The sequence below is a fragment of the Sinocyclocheilus anshuiensis genome, unplaced genomic scaffold, assembly GCF_001515605.1.
Source record: "Sinocyclocheilus anshuiensis isolate Anshui unplaced genomic scaffold, SAMN03320099.WGS_v1.1 scaffold208, whole genome shotgun sequence".
Lineage (NCBI taxonomy): Eukaryota > Metazoa > Chordata > Actinopteri > Cypriniformes > Cyprinidae > Sinocyclocheilus > Sinocyclocheilus anshuiensis.
In genome coordinates this window covers 211,091-230,674 of record NW_015557186.1, presented here as the reverse complement: position 1 = coordinate 230,674, position 19,584 = coordinate 211,091, and the positions used below count along the sequence as shown (strand labels likewise).

The 19,584-nt window shown below is 38.9% G+C and overlaps 1 protein-coding gene across 1 annotated transcript in view; it reads left to right on the top strand.

Moving 5' to 3' along the window:
- Window positions 1-19,584, top strand: part of LOC107678700 (ryanodine receptor 3) — a 196,980-nt gene that overhangs the window by 109,966 nt on the left and 67,430 nt on the right. Inside the window, exons 44-55 of the mRNA XM_016474072.1 lie at window positions 1,147-1,250; window positions 1,390-1,525; window positions 8,363-8,549; window positions 8,845-8,953; window positions 10,334-10,454; window positions 10,712-10,881; window positions 13,182-13,402; window positions 16,373-16,463; window positions 16,883-17,023; window positions 17,221-17,384; window positions 18,940-19,018; window positions 19,157-19,246. Of these exons, the coding sequence (XP_016329558.1) occupies window positions 1,147-1,250; window positions 1,390-1,525; window positions 8,363-8,549; window positions 8,845-8,953; window positions 10,334-10,454; window positions 10,712-10,881; window positions 13,182-13,402; window positions 16,373-16,463; window positions 16,883-17,023; window positions 17,221-17,384; window positions 18,940-19,018; window positions 19,157-19,246 (1,613 nt within the window). The remainder of the gene's footprint in view (window positions 1-1,146; window positions 1,251-1,389; window positions 1,526-8,362; window positions 8,550-8,844; window positions 8,954-10,333; window positions 10,455-10,711; window positions 10,882-13,181; window positions 13,403-16,372; window positions 16,464-16,882; window positions 17,024-17,220; window positions 17,385-18,939; window positions 19,019-19,156; window positions 19,247-19,584) is intronic.

Here is a 19,584-nt window from a genome sequence, read left to right as displayed (position 1 = left end):
TGTGTGAGAGAGAGAGAGAGTGTGTGTGTGTGTGTGAGAGAGAGTGTGTGTGTGTGTGTGTATGTGTTTCTCCTTTCTTACATTATGGTTTAGTCCAGCGATTCACAAACGTTTTCATCAGCTGAACCCGATCAAGTGAAAATAAGTCCCCATGAGATTAGTTAATATTTCGATAATTTAACAGCACATTCACACTCTCACGGTTCTCTGATGTTAGTTGATGGTGACACGCAGGTAAACAAATCAAATATAAAAATTTTTTTTGATTGTTTTTACTTACAATTATTTTATTTAATGGACATTTTTATGATTTAATTCATTATTAATAAATGTTTTATTTTGATTGTTTTTATTTTAAAATTGCTTATTTTAATTTGACATTTTTGTAATTTAATTAATTATTGGTAAGTGCTTTTTTATTATTTATTTTAATTTGACATTTTTATGATTTATTAAGTGTTTTATTTTAAGTGTTTTTATTTTAAAATTATTCATTTTAATTAAAAAAAATTTGTCAATTAATCATTTATTGGTGTTTTATTTTGATTATATTATTATTTTAATAAAATTTTATTTTATTATGATTAAAAAAATATTGATAAATGTTTTTAGATTTTTTTATTTTACAAATATTTATTTTAATGTGACATTTTTATGATTTAATTCATTATTATTTTAATTCATTATTTATTTTGATTATTTATTTTTATTTAAAATTATTAATTTTAATATGACATTTATGATTTAATTAGAAAGTGTTTTATTTTAATTCTTTTTATTTAATTTTTTTTATTTAAATTTTTAAATGTTATTGTTTAATTATTAGTAAGAGTTTTATTCAGATTGTTTTTATTTATTTTTTAATTTTAAATTTTTATGGTTTAATTATAAGTAGGTCTTTTATTTTGATTGTTTTATTTAATTTTTTTTTATTTTAAATTTTAAATTTTTATGGTTTAATTATTAGTAGGTGTTTTATTTTTATTGTTTATTTTAACATTTTTATGATTTAATTCATTATCGGTAAGTTTTAATTTTCATTGTTTTTAATTTAAAGTTATTTATTTGAATTTGGTATTTTTACGAATGAAAGATCAGCTGTTCATGTATAGTCATGTGTATTTATGAACCCCTGCTGTAATGCAGCATCTCCGTCCATGAGAGGATCCACTCCTTTAGATGTGGCGGCTTCATCGGTGATGGACAACAACGGTCTGGCGCTGGCGCTCGAGGAGCCCGACCTGGACAAGGTGTGTGTTTACAGCATAAGATGGGTTTCCTTTCACATTTGGTCCCGTTTGGTTGCATCATGAAGTTGCAGTGTTGATCTGTTTGTATAACCGATGATGCACTCATGCGTCAGTGTGTCTGTGGTGTGTATGTGTGCAGGTCGTGACGTATCTGGCCGGCTGCGGTCTGCAGAGCTGTCCGATGCTCCTGGCCAAGGGATATCCAGACATCGGCTGGAACCCTATCGAGGGTGAGCGTTACCTGTCCTTCCTGCGATTCGCCGTGTTTGTCAATGGTAAATAAACACACACACACACACACAGGTTTGTTTTTGTGAATTGTGGGGACATTCCATAGGCGTAATGGTTTTTATACAGTACAAACTGTATGTGCTATTGCCCTACACCAACCCTACCCTTTAAAGGAAACTTTGTGCATTTTTACTTTCTCAAAAAAACTCTGTATGATTTATAAGGGACATGGGGTAATGTCCCCAACGCGTGCGCACACACACACACACACACACACACACTGTCACAACACAGGCCGGAGACAAGAGGTAAGTGAACATGCAGGTAAGTTTATTGAGAGTTATTGATGGTTGAGTTGTGGCTGAGAACAGGTGAGCAGAAACACTATAGACAGTTCTTGGGTTCTTAGCTGAGATTGCTGATGCTGGGTTTTTAGCAGGTTTGCCTGGTGATGGCTGGAACAGAGGAGGACAGGATCGAAGGGACGCTGGAGTATCTGGAGGTAAGCACATGCAGGTAAGTAGGGAGAGTCAGGCTAGTTCAGGTATGTGAACGGTAGACCGGACGATGAATGTCTGAGTGGAGTGTGCTTATGAAGCAGTGCTGATTGCAGGCTGCAGGTGCGGGTGATTAGTAATCGGGTAATTGTGATCTGGTGAGAGTCGTGACTTGAGACTGTGGTGACTGTGACTGTGTGGAATTCCTGACATTACCCCCTCCTCCAGGGGCGGCTACTGGCGGCGACGGCCTCTGGGTGCGGGACGATCAGGATGGAGACAGTGAAACTCAGTCAATAGAGTGGGATCGTGTACGTCGTCCCGGGCCACCCAGGATCTCTCGTCAGGTCCGTATCCCTCCCAATCAATGCGATATTCGAGCCGGCCACCCCGTTGCCGCAAATCCAGAATGTCCCGTACCTGGTAGACAGATGGTTGGTCTAGGATTTCTGGAGGAGGAGGTGTCTCCGGCTCGGTGGGTCCTGGTGCAGATGGAGAGAATGGTTTTAAGAGTGAAACATGGAAGGCAGGGTGAATGCGGTACCTGGGGGGGAAGTTGTAGCTGATAGGTGACCTCGTTGAGCTGCATCTGTATGGGGAACGGACCAATGTAGCGGGGACTCAGCTTTTGGCATGGCTGGCGGAGGCGCAGATCCCGGGTAGACAGCCACATCTTCTTCCCTGGCTGGTATGATGGGGTATCGGAGCGTCGGGCATCTGCAAAGGTCTTGTGCCTCTGCACAGCGTGCTGAAGGTGGATGTGAGCTGAGTCCCACACTCTCTCGCTTGCTTGGAACCAGTGGTCTACAGCTGGAACCTCATTGGAAGGGAGTCAGTCCAGTGGTGTCCAGGCGAAGAGAGTTCTGGGCGTACTCGGCCCAGGGGAGGAAGCGGCTCCAGCTGTGCTGGTCGTCATGGCAGTATGACCGGAGGTAACGTCCGAGCTCCTGGATCTCATGCTCAGTCTGGCCTTTTGTCTGAGGATGGTAGCCGGAGGACATGTTCACCGTGACTCCCATAAGCTGAAAGAAGGCCTTCCACACATGGGAGATCAATTGGGGGGTCCCGGTCCGAGACGACCTCCACCGGGAGACCATAGTTCCTGAAGACATGGTTAAACAGGCATTCGGCAGTTTCTAAGGCCGTGGGGAGTCCCTTGAAGGGAATGAACTTGCACGCCTTTGAGAAGCGATCTACTGCAACCAAGACACAGGTGTTGCCGTCAGAGTTGGGGAGATCTGTCACAAAGTCAATTCCAAGATGGGACCAGGGCCGATGAGGGATGGGCAGTGGCACGAGCTTGCCTACCGGGAGGTGACGGGGCGTCTTCGACATTGCACAGACTGAGCAGCTGCGGATGTACCCGATGACATCCCGGGTCATACTGGGCCACCAGTAGTGAGCTTGGAGGAGCAAGAGGGTCCATCTGCTGCCTGGGTGTCCAGAGCCCGGAAGATTGTGCACTGAGCCCAGAAGGAGTTGACGTTGAGACGTGGGAACATAGATCTTCCCTTCTGGGCTTCCCAGCGGAGCCGGTTCATGGAGAGTAGTGACACTGATGTTCTCGGAGTTGTCCCATTGGATGGGACTAACAATGAGGGCTGGAGGGATGATGGGTTCTGGTTCTGAGGGTGATTCCGGAGAGTATAAGCATGATAAGGCATCCGCTTTACAATTGTGGTTTCCGGGACGATAGGTGATGGTGAAATTGAAACGTGTGAAGGATAATGCCCAGCGGGCTTGACGGGTTAAAGGGGTCATTTGATGCTACTTTAAAGATCATTATTTTGTGTATTTGGTGTAGCAGAATATGTTGACATGCTTTAATGTTCAAAAAACACATTATTTTTCAAATACTGTACATTATTGTAGGTCCTCTATGCCCCGACTCTTTCAAACATGTCGTTTTCAACAAAGCCCCCTCCTTTGACAAGCGCAGTCTGCTATGCACCAAGAGCTTGTAACACTCCAAAGAGAAAGGAAAACTTGAAATCGCATCATATGACCCCTTTAAGTCTCTTAGCATCCCTCAGGTATTGGAGGTTTTTGTGGTCCGTGATTACCATGAATGGATGCTGTGCTCCCTCCAGCCAGTGTCGCCACTCCTCGAGAGCTAGCTTGATGGCCAATAGCTCTCGGTTACCGATGTCGTGGTTTACCTCCGCTGGGGACAGTTTTTTGGAGTAATACGCGCAAGGGTGGAGGCTAGGAGGCTCACCAGACTGCTGGGAAAACACGGCCCCAACTCCGGTGGTGGAAGCGTCTACCTCCACCACAAAGGGTGGTTGCGGGTCTAGATGGCGAAGGATGGGGGCCGTGCTGAATGCTTCTTTGAGTCTTTCAAAAGCTTTGTGGGTGCTGGAGGTCCAGGACAGGGACTTGGGCTTTCCACGTAGGAGTGAGGTGAGCGGAGCAGTGAGCATACTGTAGTTCTTAATGAATTGGCGGTAGAAGTTGGCAAATCCCAGGAAACGTTGCAGGTCTTTAACCGTCTGAGGGATGGGCCATTCCCGTATGGCCTTAACTTTCCCCTGGTCCATCTGGATGTCATCTTGGCCGATGATGTACCCGAGGAACTGCACCGTGGAGCAATGGAACTCACATTTCTCCAGCTTAAGGTAGAGGTGGTGTTGTCGGAGCCGTTGAAGGACCTGCTTAACATGGTGGCGATGTTCGGCCAGGTTCCGGGAGTAGATGAGGATGTCGTCGATGTACACTATGACAAAGCGATGGAGGATCTCCCGGAACACCTCTTTCATAGAGCCCTGGAAGATCGACGGTGAGTTGGACAGGCCATACGGCATCACCTTGTATTCATAGTGGCCTGATGGTGTGATAAATGCCGTCTTCCACTCGTCGCCCTCCCGGATGTGAACGAGGTTATACGCGCTCCGCAGGTCCAACTTGGTGAATATGTGAGCTCCACGGAGTTCCTCCAGGGCGGCTGGGACCAGGGGAAGGGGATATGGGAGCTTCACTGTCTGGGAATTCAAAGCACGATAGTCAATACAAGGCCTCAAGCCCCCGTCCTTCTTGCCCACGAAGAAGAAGCTGGAGGCAGCTGGTGAGGTGGAGGGTTGGATGAATCCTTGACGAAGAGCCTCCAAAACATAATCCTCCATAACCTTGCGCTCCGGGATGGACAGAGGGTATACCTTGGGTATCTTGGCCCCAGGCAGCAGATCGATCGCACAGTCCCATGGCCTGTGAGGTGATAGGCGGGTGGCTGCCTGCTTGCTGAAGACATCCTGGAATGCCTCATAGTCAGATGGGATGGTGTGCACTTCGGAAGTCTCGGGGCTCTCCACGAGGGTGGATGCATTTTGGGATGGAATTGGGGTAGAACGTGACTTAGGTACTGCAGTGAGACAATTTTGTTGGCAGAACTCGCTCCAGCGAGTGATCTCACATGGTTCCCATCTGACATATGGTGAGTGGAGGGTGAGCCAGGGGCGTCCCAGGATGATGTCTACGGTGGGTCCCTCCAGTACTAGAAACATGACTGTCTCGTCGTGCAGACAACCAATGCGTAACCTCAAGGGGTGAGCTTTATATTTCACCTTTCCACGCCCCAGCGGTTTTCCCTGGATGGTTTCGACTCGGAGCTCCCGGGCATAGCACTTAAGGGGTAGGTGGAGTCTGCTTAGGAGGTCTTGCGATATGAAATTGCCCGAAGAGCCCGAGTCGATGAGGGCAGAGACTGCAACAGAATGATCTGGGGTGAGTAGTTGTACTGGTATGAGAGATAACGTGGCAATTTCTGGCTCTAATTGAAGGGTACTCATCGCAGGGCATGGGGGTCTGATGGGACAGTTCTGGATAAAGTGATCAGCCGCAGTACAGTAGAGGCAGAGTCCGGCCGTGATGCGGCGTGTGCGTTCCATTCGAGTGAGACTAGTAGAGTCCAATTGCATGGGTTCTGGAAATGCAAAAGTGTAGTCACTGGTGGTGGAGGCGCCCTGTCGCAGCCGCAGCAGTTGATCCGACACCGACAACGCTCCGGTAGCGGAACTAAACACCTCCTTGAAATGGTTAGTGAAAGCATCAAACGAGTTGATTATGGTACTATTGGTGTCCCATATAGCTTGGGCCCACAACAAAGCCTTGCCGGTAAGCAGAGAAATGAGAAAGGCTACCTTGGAGCATTCGGTGGAGAATTTTTGCAGTTGCATCCCGATGAAGAAAGCCACTTGTAGCAGGAAGCCGCCACACTCAGCCGCGTCACCCGCGAAGCAAGCAGGCAAGGCCATGGGACTCACAGAGGCAGCGGGCGAAGCGGTGACGGGTGTGAGTGAAGTCCGGAGGGCAGTGACTAGCTCCTTCAGGACATCAACGGGTGCTGGGTGCCGGGAATCCATGGAGGTAAATGTTGTTGGTCTGGTCTTCTGTCACAACACAGGCCGGAGACAAGAGGTAAGTGAACACACAGGTAAGTTTATTGACAGTTGTTGATGGTTAAGTTGTGGCTGAGAACAGGTGAGCAGAAACACTATAGACAGTTCTTGGGTTCTTAGCTGAGATCGCTGATGCTGGGTCTTTAGCAGGCTTGTCTGGTGATGACTGGAACAGAGGAGGACAGGATCGAAGGAACGCTGGAGTATCTGGAGGTAAGCACATGCAGGTAAGTAGGGAGAGTCAGGCTAGTTCAGGTATGTGAACGGTAGACCGGACGATGAGTGTCTGAGTGGAGTGTGCTTATGAAGCAGTGCTGATTGCAGGCTGCAGGTGCGGGTGATTAGTAATCGGGTGATTGTGATCTGGTGAGAGTCGTGACTTGTGACTGTGGTGACTGTGGCTGCGTTCCACTCCACTTTTAGACACGCACTTGCGAACTTCCCTAAGTCAAGTCAAGTCAAGTCAAGTCTGCTTTATTGTCAATTCTTCCACATGTACAGCACATACACACAGAGAATTGAAATTGCGTTACTCTCAGACCCTTGGTGCATACAGATAACACTAACAGTAGAACATAAATACAGATATACAGATTAAATATAAAATACAACTATACAAATATACAAATAAGGTAAAATGTAAAAAAAAAATATATATATAAAGCAGCACACGGCAGATAGAGTGCAAACCAGTGAAGTAAACAACAGTGCAACAGTGCACTTCCCCTCGGGGGAATCCCTGCTGCCATTTTGAAGTGCATTCCACTTCGTGAAGTGGATGAGGGGAGTTTATATGGACAGACCCTCGACCCCTCGATTTTGACCGAGGGAGCGAGTCTGCTTCATATGCACACTTCAGGCCGCTCCATGGACCACAATGCAACACGATTGTGACGTCATCGCAGATCACCCCAAACAACTCTATAATATATAAATGATTTTTTTAACATTTATAACAGCCCAAACATACCTATATACATATAGAATGCTGCACCAAACAAATTCATAAGGGAAAAAATGTAAACAATAAACCAACTCCATAGCTGATTCTAAGTGATCAAGGGCTTAGGACGTTCCAGTTCAGCCCATTCCAAGGGTTCCGCCAGAAGTGGGCACTCATGCAAAGTAATCAATGACGTACATCCAAGTAAACGAGACGGAGGGAAGTTTGCGAGTGAAGGGCATAAAACAACGGACTGGAACGCAGCCTGTGACTGTGTAGAATCCCTGACACACACACTGTTCATTTGGAGTTTATTGAGTGATTAGGATAATGAGAGAGTGTTTTATTTTAATTATTTGTGTTTATTTTAAAATGTATTTATTTTGTCATTAGATATTGTTATTTTTATTATTTAATTATTTGTGTTCATTAATAGTTGTTATTGTTTTAAAATTTATTTATTTTAATTTAACATTTTTATGATGCAGTTAATTATTAGTGTTTTATTTTGATTGTTTTTATTTCAAAATTATTTAATTTGACATTTTTGTGATTTGTAATTTGTGTTTTTTTATAGTTTGCTTTTGTTTTAAAACTATTTATTTTAATTTGTCATTTATTATTTAATTATTAGTAAGTGTTTTATGTTGTTTTCATTTAAATATTTAATTTGACTTTATTAGTATTTTTTGTGAGTTTTTATTTTAAAATGTATTAATTTTAGTTTAACATTTTTATGATTTAATTATTAGTATGTGTTTTATTTGAATTGTTTTTATTATAACATTTCTTAATTTTAATTGTACATTTTTATGATTTAATTAATTACTACTGTGTTTTATTTCAAATTGGTTTTTATTGTAAAATTGTTTTAATTTGAAGATATGTGTTAATTATTATTAATATTTATTGAGTGGCTTTAATTGATTTAATTTCCCATGTCGTGCTGATTTTGTTGTACTGAACACACGGGGTAGAAACGGTTCATGCAGATTTTTTATGCGATACTCCAGTGTAATTCTGAGTGCTGGATGTTTGTCGTTTTAGGTGAGAGCGTGGAGGAGAACTCTAGTGTGGTGGTGAAGCTCCTGATTCGTCGGCCCGAGTGTTTCGGTCCTGCTCTGCGAGGAGAAGGAGGAAACGGACTGCTGGCGGCAATGAAGGAGGCCATCAAGATCTCAGAGAACCCCAGCCTGGATCTGCCCAGCACTGGACCGGCTTACGCTTCAGACGTGTAAGACACACACACACACACACACTCACTCTCACACACTCTCTCACACACACACAAACACACACACACACATACTCGCACACACTCACACACACGCACTCACACACACGCACTCACACACGCACCATGGGGTAATGTCCTGAGACGTCACCTTCTCCTTGTAATACCTATGTCATACCTTTGTCATTATACAAATTTATGTCCTCATTTGTCACAAAAACGCGCACACTCTCACACACACACACTCACACACACTCGTGATGATGATGCTGATCTTCATCTGTCTCTGCTGCAGCTCCACTGAGGGCGAGCAGGAAGAGGAAGTGGTTCACATGGGAAACGCCATCCTGTCCTTCTACTCGGCTCTGATCGATCTGCTGGGCCGCTGCGCTCCCGAGATGCACGTGAGTCTGTGTGGATCATCTCTTTCAGAACGTTTGATCGATTCTAGATTTATATTTTAACTTTTAACTGCTCAATTTAAAAACTTAACTAGAGTAACATGAACATTCTCTTAAATATTGTGCTTGACGGACGTGTTTGACCTTTGCGCTCGAGTCTTGCATCTTTTGCAGCGTCTCGTGCTTGAAACAGCGTCTAAAAACGTAGTACTCAAGTTTAACTCATGTTCATTCATTTTTAGTGTTTTATTTTGATTGCTTTTATTTTAAAAGTATTTATTAATTTTTGTTTGACATTTTTATGGATATTTATTTTTAGTGTTTTATTTTGATTGCTTTTATTTTTAAATTATTAATTTTTGTTTTACATTTTTATGGATATTTATTTTTAGTATGTTATTTTTGTGATTATAAATTGTTAGTTTTCATTTTACATTTATTTTTATTTACTTATGTTTTCTATTTTATTTTAAAATAATTAATTTGACATTTTTATAATTTAATTTTGAATTTTTTTTTTATTTTAAGTGTTTTGTTTTGTTTTGATTGATTTATTTATATGTATTTTAATTTTATTTTGGTAAGTGTTTTATTTTTATTATTTTTATTTTAAAATATATTATTTTAATTTGATATTTTTATCATTTAATTTTAATAAGTGTTTTTTTTATTTATTTCATGTTACATTTTATGATTTAATTGCATTTTATGATAACAAGTGTTTTGTTTTGATTATTTGAATTATTTATATTTTAATTTAATTGTAATTTCATTTTGGTGTTTTTATTTTTAGATTTATTATTTTAATTTGACATTTTTTACATTTATTTAATTTCTATTATTATTATTTTATTTTCATTTTTGAATTTAAATAATTATTTGTTTATTTTATTTTACTTTTTTAAAGATTACTTGCTAAATATATTTGCAGAAAAGATGTATGAAATATGAAGGCAAATATTGCACAAGCTTGTCTTAAACATATCCTTTATGTTCAGAAATAATATAAAATAAGAAAAAATGCATAATATTTCTTACCCAAAATGTAGACATTCAGTTTTAGAGGTCAAGACGACTCAAACTCTTCCTGACTGTCAGTAAAACAGCAGTAATAGATGATTATTAACAGTGAATGAAAACAGCAACATGCAAACATCAAATATCAGACATACAGTAGCAGTTTTCCATTGTTTTTCTGTGTTGGTGTATTATCAATGCGTCTGTGGTGTATTATCAAAACTGTGATTCCATGATTTTTTTAAATAAAACAAAACATTACATTCAATTTAATCTCAGAAAATGATAAAAATCACGCAGCCGTGCATGGATGTTGATTGATCGTGATGTGAGCTGATACTCTGATTGATTGATCTGGTCTCTCAGCTGATCAATAAGGGTAAAGGTGAAGCTCTGAGGATTCGTGCCATCCTTCGCTCTCTCGTTCCCACGGAGGATCTGGTCGGCATCATCAGCATCCCTCTCAAGATGCCTGTCGTCAATAAAGGTGCCAAACACTCTCCTAATTCTCACATTTTTAAAAGCTTCATCATAATTCATCCTTCTGCAAGTTCTGCTGTATATTCCGCAGCATGATGATGTTTCACTTTAAAGTGAAAAAACACAAAGGGATTGAAATGTTTTATCTAAGTAATTACATGATGCATGCAGTTTAATCAATCTAATTAATAGCAAATTAATGGCACATCAGTTTGTGCTAAGAAATGATGTGTGTGTGTGTGTGTGTGTGTGTGTGTCTGTCAGACGGCAGCGTGTTTGAGCCTGACATGTCGGCCACTTTCTGCCCGGACCACAAGGCCCCGATGGTGCTGTTCCTGGAGCGCGTGTACGGCATCGAGGACCAGAGCTTCCTGCTGCATCTGTTAGAGGTGGGCTTCCTGCCGGACCTGAGAGCCGCCGCCTCACTGGACACGGTCAGTGCTTTGAGAGGGGACCTGGGTACCCTAACAACTGCCCTAGCAACCACCCCAAGTACCCTAGCAACCACATAGCAACACCCTAGCAACCACCCCGAGTACCCTAGCAACCGCATATCAGCACCCTAGCAACCACCCTTGGTACCCTAGCAACCGCCTTAGCAACCACCCCAAGTACCCTAGCAACTGCATAGCAACACCCTAGCAACCACACTGAGAACCCTATATCTATCTATCTGTCTGTCTGTCTGTCTGTCTGTCTATCTATCACATAGCAACCTCCCAGAACACCATAGCAACAACCTAGCAACCACCCCAAGTACCCTAGCAACTGCATAGCAACACCTTAGCAACCAACCCGAGTACCCTAGCAACCGCCGTAGCAGCACCCTAGCAATCGCCCTGAGTACCCTAGCAACCGCATAGCAGCACCCTAGCAGCCACCCCGGGTATCCTAACAACCGCCCTAGCAACCACCTCAAGTACCCTAGCAACTGCCCTAGCAACCACCCCAAGTACCCTAGCAACCACATAGCAACACCCTAGCAATCGCCCTGAGTACCCTAGCAACCGCATAGCAACACCCTAGAAACCACCCTGAGACCCCTAGCATCTATCTATCTATCTATCTATCTATCTATCTATCTACCTACCTACCTATCTATCTACCTACCTACCTACCTACCTACCTATCATCTTGTAATTTCTATCTATCAATCTCTAATATCTTTATTCAAACTTCAGACTTCATCTGAACACCTTCAAACCACAAGCTTTTAAACCACTTCAAATAGGCTTTCTCAAGCCAACTTCAAAGTTTGTTCACAAACTTTACTTGTCTAGTTTAATGTAAAAGTGAAGTAAATCAGTGTTGCTGTGCAGTGAATAGCAAATCAAATTCTGCGGTTTAAATCTGGATGTCTTCTGTTGCTCTGCATGTTTACAGTGTTTTCAGCGTCAGATCGCCTTGTAAATATGTGCAGTTTAACGTGCATTTTAGGAACGCAAGTTCAGTTTATTTACACATTCGCTCAATTTCCAACATTTCTGTGGATAGAAGTTTACGGCATTTCACCAGTATTCCAGTATTCAGATTTTGAAGAATTTAAAAAACATAAAAATTTGTATTGTAACTTGCAGTGTGAAATAGTAATTATTATTAAATTACGTAATTATAATTATTAATTTACAACAGTAGTATATTTATATCTCCATTTTTATAATTAGTTAAAATAATAATAAGCACTGTATACGTGCATCTTTCTATATACATAATATTAAAATAAAAACAAAATCAAACTGAAAAATCTAAATAAAACTCTTACAAAAAAAAAAGTCATGTGACCATTAACCAATATGTTGTTAAATTATTGAAATATTAATTTGAAATATCTGGCAGACTTTTCATATATTTAACATGCATTTTGGGAACAGGTTTGCACAATTTCCAACATTTATGTAGATGCGAGTTTACAGCATTTAACCAGTATTACACCCGAATATAAACTTGAATATTATGAATTATTGAAAACATAAATATTAGTATTGTAACTTGCAGTATAAAATAAAATAATTTAGGCCTATAATTATCAAGCATTCATTTTTTATTTTACAAGACAATTGTGATTTACAACAGTAATATATTTATATCTTGTTTCAAAGCAGCTTCACAGAAATAAACAGGAAAATAACTGTTTATGTTGTAAAATTAATCAATTATGAAACTATGAGTTCAGTTTCTGCTGTAAAGCAGCTCTACAGAAGACAGAGTCATTATTCAGATCAATTCAGTTCAAGTTTTTGTTTTGGTTTGTTTTGCTTGCTTTGGTTTGTTTTGTTTTATTTTGTTTCGTTGTTTTGGTTTGTTTTTTTATGTTTTTTTATGTTTTGTTTGGTTGTTTTTATTTTGGTTTGGTTTGTTTTATTTTATTTTGTTCGTTTTGTGTTGTTTTATTGTTTTGGCTTGTTTTGACTTATTTTTTGTTTTGTTTAGACTGTAAACTCTTTTTTAAGTCGCTTTGGATGAAAGTATCTTCTGCAGCTTTACCCTTATTGATGCATGGTTTTAACTGCTAAATCAAAGGATTCAACGTTAAAGACGAAGAAAGTCAGTGTTTGTGTGGTTAGTGAATTTGATTCTCTACACCGCTGTGAACTGACTAAAAATCACTTAAAACTCAAAACACAGCGACACTTCAGATGTGATAACGAAAACCACCTGCAGCGTTTCAGATGAGTCATTTTCGAGTCCTTTTGATTCATATGAATCATCTCTGAGGTGTTGTGTTTGTTCCCAGGAGGCTTTGCGCACCACAGAAACGGCTCTGGCTATGAACAGGTACATCGGTTCGGCGGTGCTGCCTCTGCTGACCCGCTGCGCTCCTCATTTCTCCGGCACAGAGCATCACGCCGCGCTCATCGACTCCACGCTCTACACCGTCTACCGCCTGTCCAAGGGCTGTTCGCTCACCAAAGCCCAGCGCGACGCCATCGAGGAGTGTCTGCTGGCCATCTGCAAGTGAGAACAGATGCTTGTTATCATACAGTAATGAGCTCCTGATCACCCTGTCAGCCGCTTAACTGCACTTGAATGAATTTAAGGCCCCTTCACAGCAAGAATGATAACTGTAACGATAACGGCAACGAAGTCCACGGCACAACTATAGCAATAACGTCACAGAGGAACGATATTGTTGCAGTCCCATTCAGAGCGATCTTTTCCAGCTGATGTACGATAAAAACATTGCAAGCCAATCAAAATCTTTCATGCTTCTTTATCAAAGCTGCAGCGAGCTATAGTAAACACAACATTATAGTTTAAGTTATAGTTTAAGTTAGTTTTGTCGTTTCATTATAGTTATTGCTACAGTTATTGTTGAAGTTATTGTAGTTTGTTATAGCTATCATTATACTTATTATAGTTGTAGTAGTAGTTATACTAGTTATCACTATAGTTATCATTATCGTTGTGGTTTCATTATAGTTATTGTTATAGTTATCGTAATAGTTATTATATTTACCATTATAATTATTGCTATAGTTATTTTTATAGTTATTGATATAGTTATTGTTGTGGTTTAATTATAGTTATTTTTATAGATATTGTTATCATTACAGTTATCATTGTAAATCCAGTTATAGTTATTACTATAGTTATCATAGTTATTGCTATAGTTATCTTTGGTTTCGTTATAGTTATTGTTATATCTATAGTTATCGCTATGGTCATCGTTATAGTTATAATTATTGTTATAGATATAGTTATCGTTGTAGTTATCGCAATAGTCATTATTATAGTTGTAATTATCATTATAGTTATAGCTATAGTGGTCGTTATAGTTATCGCTGTAGTCATCATTATAGTTATCATTATAGTTATCACTGTAGCTCGGGTTATAGTTATCGCTATAATCATCGTTGTAGTTATAATTATCATTATAGTAATCGCTATAGTCATCATTATAGTTATAATTATCATTATAGTTATCGCTGCAGTCATCATTATAGTTATCACTGTAGCTCGGGTTATAGTTATCGCTATAATCATCGTTGTAGTTATAATTATCATTATAGTAATCGCTATAGTCATCATTATAGTTATAATTATCATTATAGTTATCGCTGCAGTCATCATTATAGTTATCACTGTAGCTCGGGTTATAGTTATCGCTATAATCATCGTTGTAGTTATAATTATCGTTATAGTTATCGCTATTATGGTCGTTATAATTATCGCTATAGTCATCATTATAGATATAATTATCGCTATAGTCATCGTTGTAGTTATAATTATCGTTATAGTTATTGTTATAGTTATCACTGTAGGTATTGTTATAGTTATCGCTATAGTCATCATTAAAATTATAGTTATAGTTATCGCTTTAGTCATTATAGTTATTGTTATTGTTATAGATATCGCTATAATGGTCATTATAGTCATCATAGTTATAATTATCGTTATAGATATCACTATAATGGTCGTTATAGTCATCATTATAGTTATCACTGTAGCTCGGGTTATAGTTATCGTTATAGTCATCGTTGTAGTTATAATTATGGTTATAGTTATTGCTATAATGGTCGTTATAGTCATCATTATAGTTATCATTATAGTTATTGCTGTAGCTCGGGTTATAGTTATCGCTATAGTCATCATTATAGTTATAATTATCGTTATAGTTCTTGCTATAGATATCGTTATAGTTATTGCTATAGCCATCATTATACTGTAGGTTATAGTTATCGCTATAGACATCATTATAGTCATGGTTCTAGTTATCGCTATAGCCATCATTATAGATATCGTTATAGTTATCGCTATAGCCATCATTATAGTTGTGGTTCTAGTTATCGCTATAGCCATCATTATAGTTGTGATTATAGTTATTGCTATAGTCATCATTATAGATATCGTTATAGTTATCGCTATAGCCATCATTATAGTTATGGTTATAGTTATCGCTATAGTCATCATTATAGTTGTGGTTCTAGTTATCGCTATAGTCATCATTATAGTTATGGTTCTAGTTATCGCTATAGTCATCATTATAGTTGTGGTTATAGTTATTGCTATAGATATCGTTATAGTTATCGCTATATCCATCATTATAGTTATGGTTATAGTTATTGCTAAAGATATCGTTATAGTTATCGCTATATCCATCATTATAGTTATTGTTATAGTTATTGCTATAGTCATCATTATAGTTGTGGTTATAGTTATTGCTATAGTCATCATTATAGATATCGTTATAGTTATCGCTATAGCCATCATTATAGTTATGGTTATAGTTATCGCTATAGATATCGTTATAGTTATCGCTATAGCCATCATTATAGTTATGGTTATAGTTATCGCTATAGATATCGTTATAGTTATCGCTATAGCCATCATTATAGTTATGGTTATAGTTATCGCTATAGATATCGTTATAGTTATCGCTATAGCCATCATTATAGTCATGGTTCTAGTTATTGCTATAGTCATCACTATAGTTATGGTTATAGTTATCGCTATAGATATCGTTATAGTTATCGCTATAATCATTACAGATATCATTATAGTAGTTATCGCTATAGCCATCATTATAGTTATGGTTATAGTTATCGCTATAGATATCGTTATGATTATCGCTATAGTCATCATTATAGTTATTGTTATAGTTATCGCTATAGTCATCATTATAGTTATCACTGTAGTCATCATTATAGTTATCGTTATTAAAGTTATCCCTATAGTTATCGCTATAGTCATCATTATAGTTATGGTTATAGTTATTGCTATAGTCATCATTATAGTTATGGTTATAGTTATCACTATAGATATCGTTATAGTTATCGCTATAGTCATCGTTATAGTTATGGTTATAGTTATATAATGTTTGTTTTAAGTGGTTAATAGGCCAGTAATAGAGCAGTATTGTCCGTCTGACAGCGGTTTGTGTGTGGACTGGAGTCAGATCTCTTCCGTGTTTTGTGTTGTGTTCAGGTACCTCAGACCCTCCATGCTCCAGCATCTGCTGCGCCGGCTGGTGTTTGACGTGCCGTTGTTGTCTGAATACTGTAAGATGCCTCTGAAGGTAAACACGTCTCACGATTACTTGACAGAGATTGTTTATACTTTGACTATATCTTCTGTTGCTCTGTAGTTTGACTCCACCCCTTCAGTTTGAGCCACGCCCACATTCATCATGCCATTTGACTCAGACGCCTCCCGTTATTTTAGCTCCGCCTCTCACTCATCAGCAGTGGATGTTTTTTTTATGCATCGCTTCTCTTGTTTTGGGCTCTTTACTCATCTAATGTCCATTAATGACTCGTTAATGTAGTTTGTCTCGTTGCTCGCCATTAAATCATCAGGAAAAAGCTGCACTGGTGTGTGATTCATATTTAAATAGTTTTAATGAGTGTTTTAAAGAGGATGTTTCTGTGATGACACACAGATGAAGTGTTTTTTTATGAGAACTCTCTCTGAATGCCACATGATCGTGTTTCACAGCTGTTGACGAATCATTACGAGCAGAACTGGAAGTATTACTGTCTGCCGTCTGGATGGGGGAGTTACGGTCAGGCGTCTGAGGAGGAGCTGCTGCTCACCAAGAAGATCTTCTGGGGAATCTTTGACTCTCTGTCTCAGAAGGTGAAGAGATTTGGGCAGATGTGGCTGTACACTACCATTCATAAGCTTGGCGTCAATAGGATTTTTAAAAAATAAAGTGATGCTGTTATTCATCAAGGGTGGATTAAATGAATCTAAAGTAACAGTGAAGAGAAATCTTACCGACCCCAAGCGCATTAAGCGCTCATCTTCTGTCTTCTGAATGACTGTGTTTGCAGAAGTACGAGCAGGATCTGTTTAAGATGGCCATGCCGTGTTTGAGTGCCATCTCTGGAGCTCTACCGCCGGATTACATCGACTTCACACTCAGCACCACGTTGGAGAAGCAGGTGTCTGTCGACACGCAGGGAAACTTCGACCCCAGACCCGTAAACACAGCCACGTACGTCAGACAGAACAAAAATCATTTTTAAATCATTACATTTACATTGATAGCTCTGGATTTTTTATATATAATATTTTAAAGAACGTCATAGAGCCAGGATATTTTTTAAAACTTGGTTTAATTTAAACAGTTTTGTCGTGCAGCATCTTATTTGACAAAAAATATAAATGCGATATTTTGTTGTAAATTGTTACATTTTCAATACATTTTGAAAGATTGATACAATTGTTAAAGTTTTATTAATTAATTTCATTAGACACCATTTGTATGAAATCTAGTGTTGGGTAAGTCAGTGTTTCCCAACCTTTTTTTAACCACAGTTTTTCACACCACTAAGCACTGAAATATAGCAAAATTGTTTTAAATGGCATATTTTATTAAAAGTAGTACTCACATTTAATGTGAAACTTGAGCTTAAGTCAGGCAGGAACACAAGGTCACAGGTAGCCTTATATTGTTGGTGATGATAAAACAACAAATTTACGTATCGCCGTTGTCGGGCGGAAAACTTCTATTTGCAAAAGCGCTACCGCTTTCAAAAAATAATAATTCAACTTTTTTTAATAATAATTAAACAGCGTCGTCAGAGTTGGTATTGTGGCTTTATATATGATCAGACGGTTAAGTCATAAGTTCTTTTGAAACTTTTCATTGGTTAAATATTTATAAAACCCACAAACAGACATAAAGATTACCAATAGCATTGATTTAAAACAATAAAAATAACAAAATATAATAGAGATAGAATGTGGTTAGGAAACACTGGGGTAAGTTACTCTGAAAAAGTAATTCATTACTAGTTACTAATTCCATCTTTAACAGTGTAATTAGATTACTGTAGTAATTACTCTCTATAAAAAGTATTGCATTACTTACTAATTACTCGAGCAATACAAGGAAAAACATGAAACTACTTTTAATTCTTTCAAATAAATAATATCAAATTGCATAAATTATTCTTGAACTGACAAAAGTATTTAAAGGGAGAAGGATACATTAAAACATACATTTTAACGTTAGATGTTAAATCCACTATTGTGTAGATAACTTGACTACTTAAATTGGTGATTCAGTGGCGTATCAGTGTCCTGTTCATGAAATCCCTACAATTGTTTGGTATAGAATTGTTTTATAGTTTTTATAGTATTTAATGCAATTAAATGAGAAGTAACTGTAATTAACAGAAAAATAATCCCTTACTTTACTTTTTCAGGGGAAAAGTAATTAAATTAGTTATTAATTATTTAGTAATGCATTACACCCGACACTTGTAGAGTAATTTACAACAGCTTCGAACGCGGCTCAGCCAATCAGAATCAAGCACCGGAAACCATAGAATTTAGGGGAAAATAAAAATGGATTTCATGTGACCCTAAATTAAAAGGAGTGTAATATTCACATTCACTCTCAAGCTTATTTCACTATTAATGAATATCATGATAAATATCGATTTTGTATGATAATACTGTATTTTTGGCCGTGGGCTGAGACGCGTCTCCTCATCACGTGACAGTCTGAGATGATTTGATCGACGCTTCTGTTTTCCGCTCAGCATCTGCCTGCCGGAGAAGCTGGAGTACATCGCAAACAAATACGCTGAACATTCCCATGAGAAATGGGCTGCTGAGAAGGTGAGAGAAACACAGCCGCGTCTCCGCTTCCGTCAGCTGCTGGATTCAAGCAGTGAAATGTTCATTAAACACGTGAGATTCTCGCCAGGGGCATCAAACTGATGTTTTGGTTGTTTGGTTGCTCCTGTCTGTGTTCAGGTGCTTCTGGGCTGGAAACACGGAGAAAACATCGACGAGAAAGCAAAAACTCACCCAATGCTGAGATCCTACAAGTCCCTGACGGAGAAGGTACAACACAAACACGCATTTACTCTTAAAATCTCCATCTTAATCTAGAGTCGACCGATAAGTTTTTTTTTTTTTACTGGCCGATGCCGATATTTAGAAATCAGGGCAGCCGATGGCCAGGAGGGGCTTTGAGAGCTGGAGATATAGCGGTTTCCCCGGTAATGGCTGTAATCAAATAAGCACTGTGCTCACAAACGCTACTTTATCAGGCATTACAGGAAAGACGAAATTAAAATGACACCAAAGCTTTTCTGAAGACGATCGTTTTTTTTCAAAGATACATTCATATAAAAACACCAGCGCTGCATTTTAATTTTGAAACTTGCAGTGATCAGTTT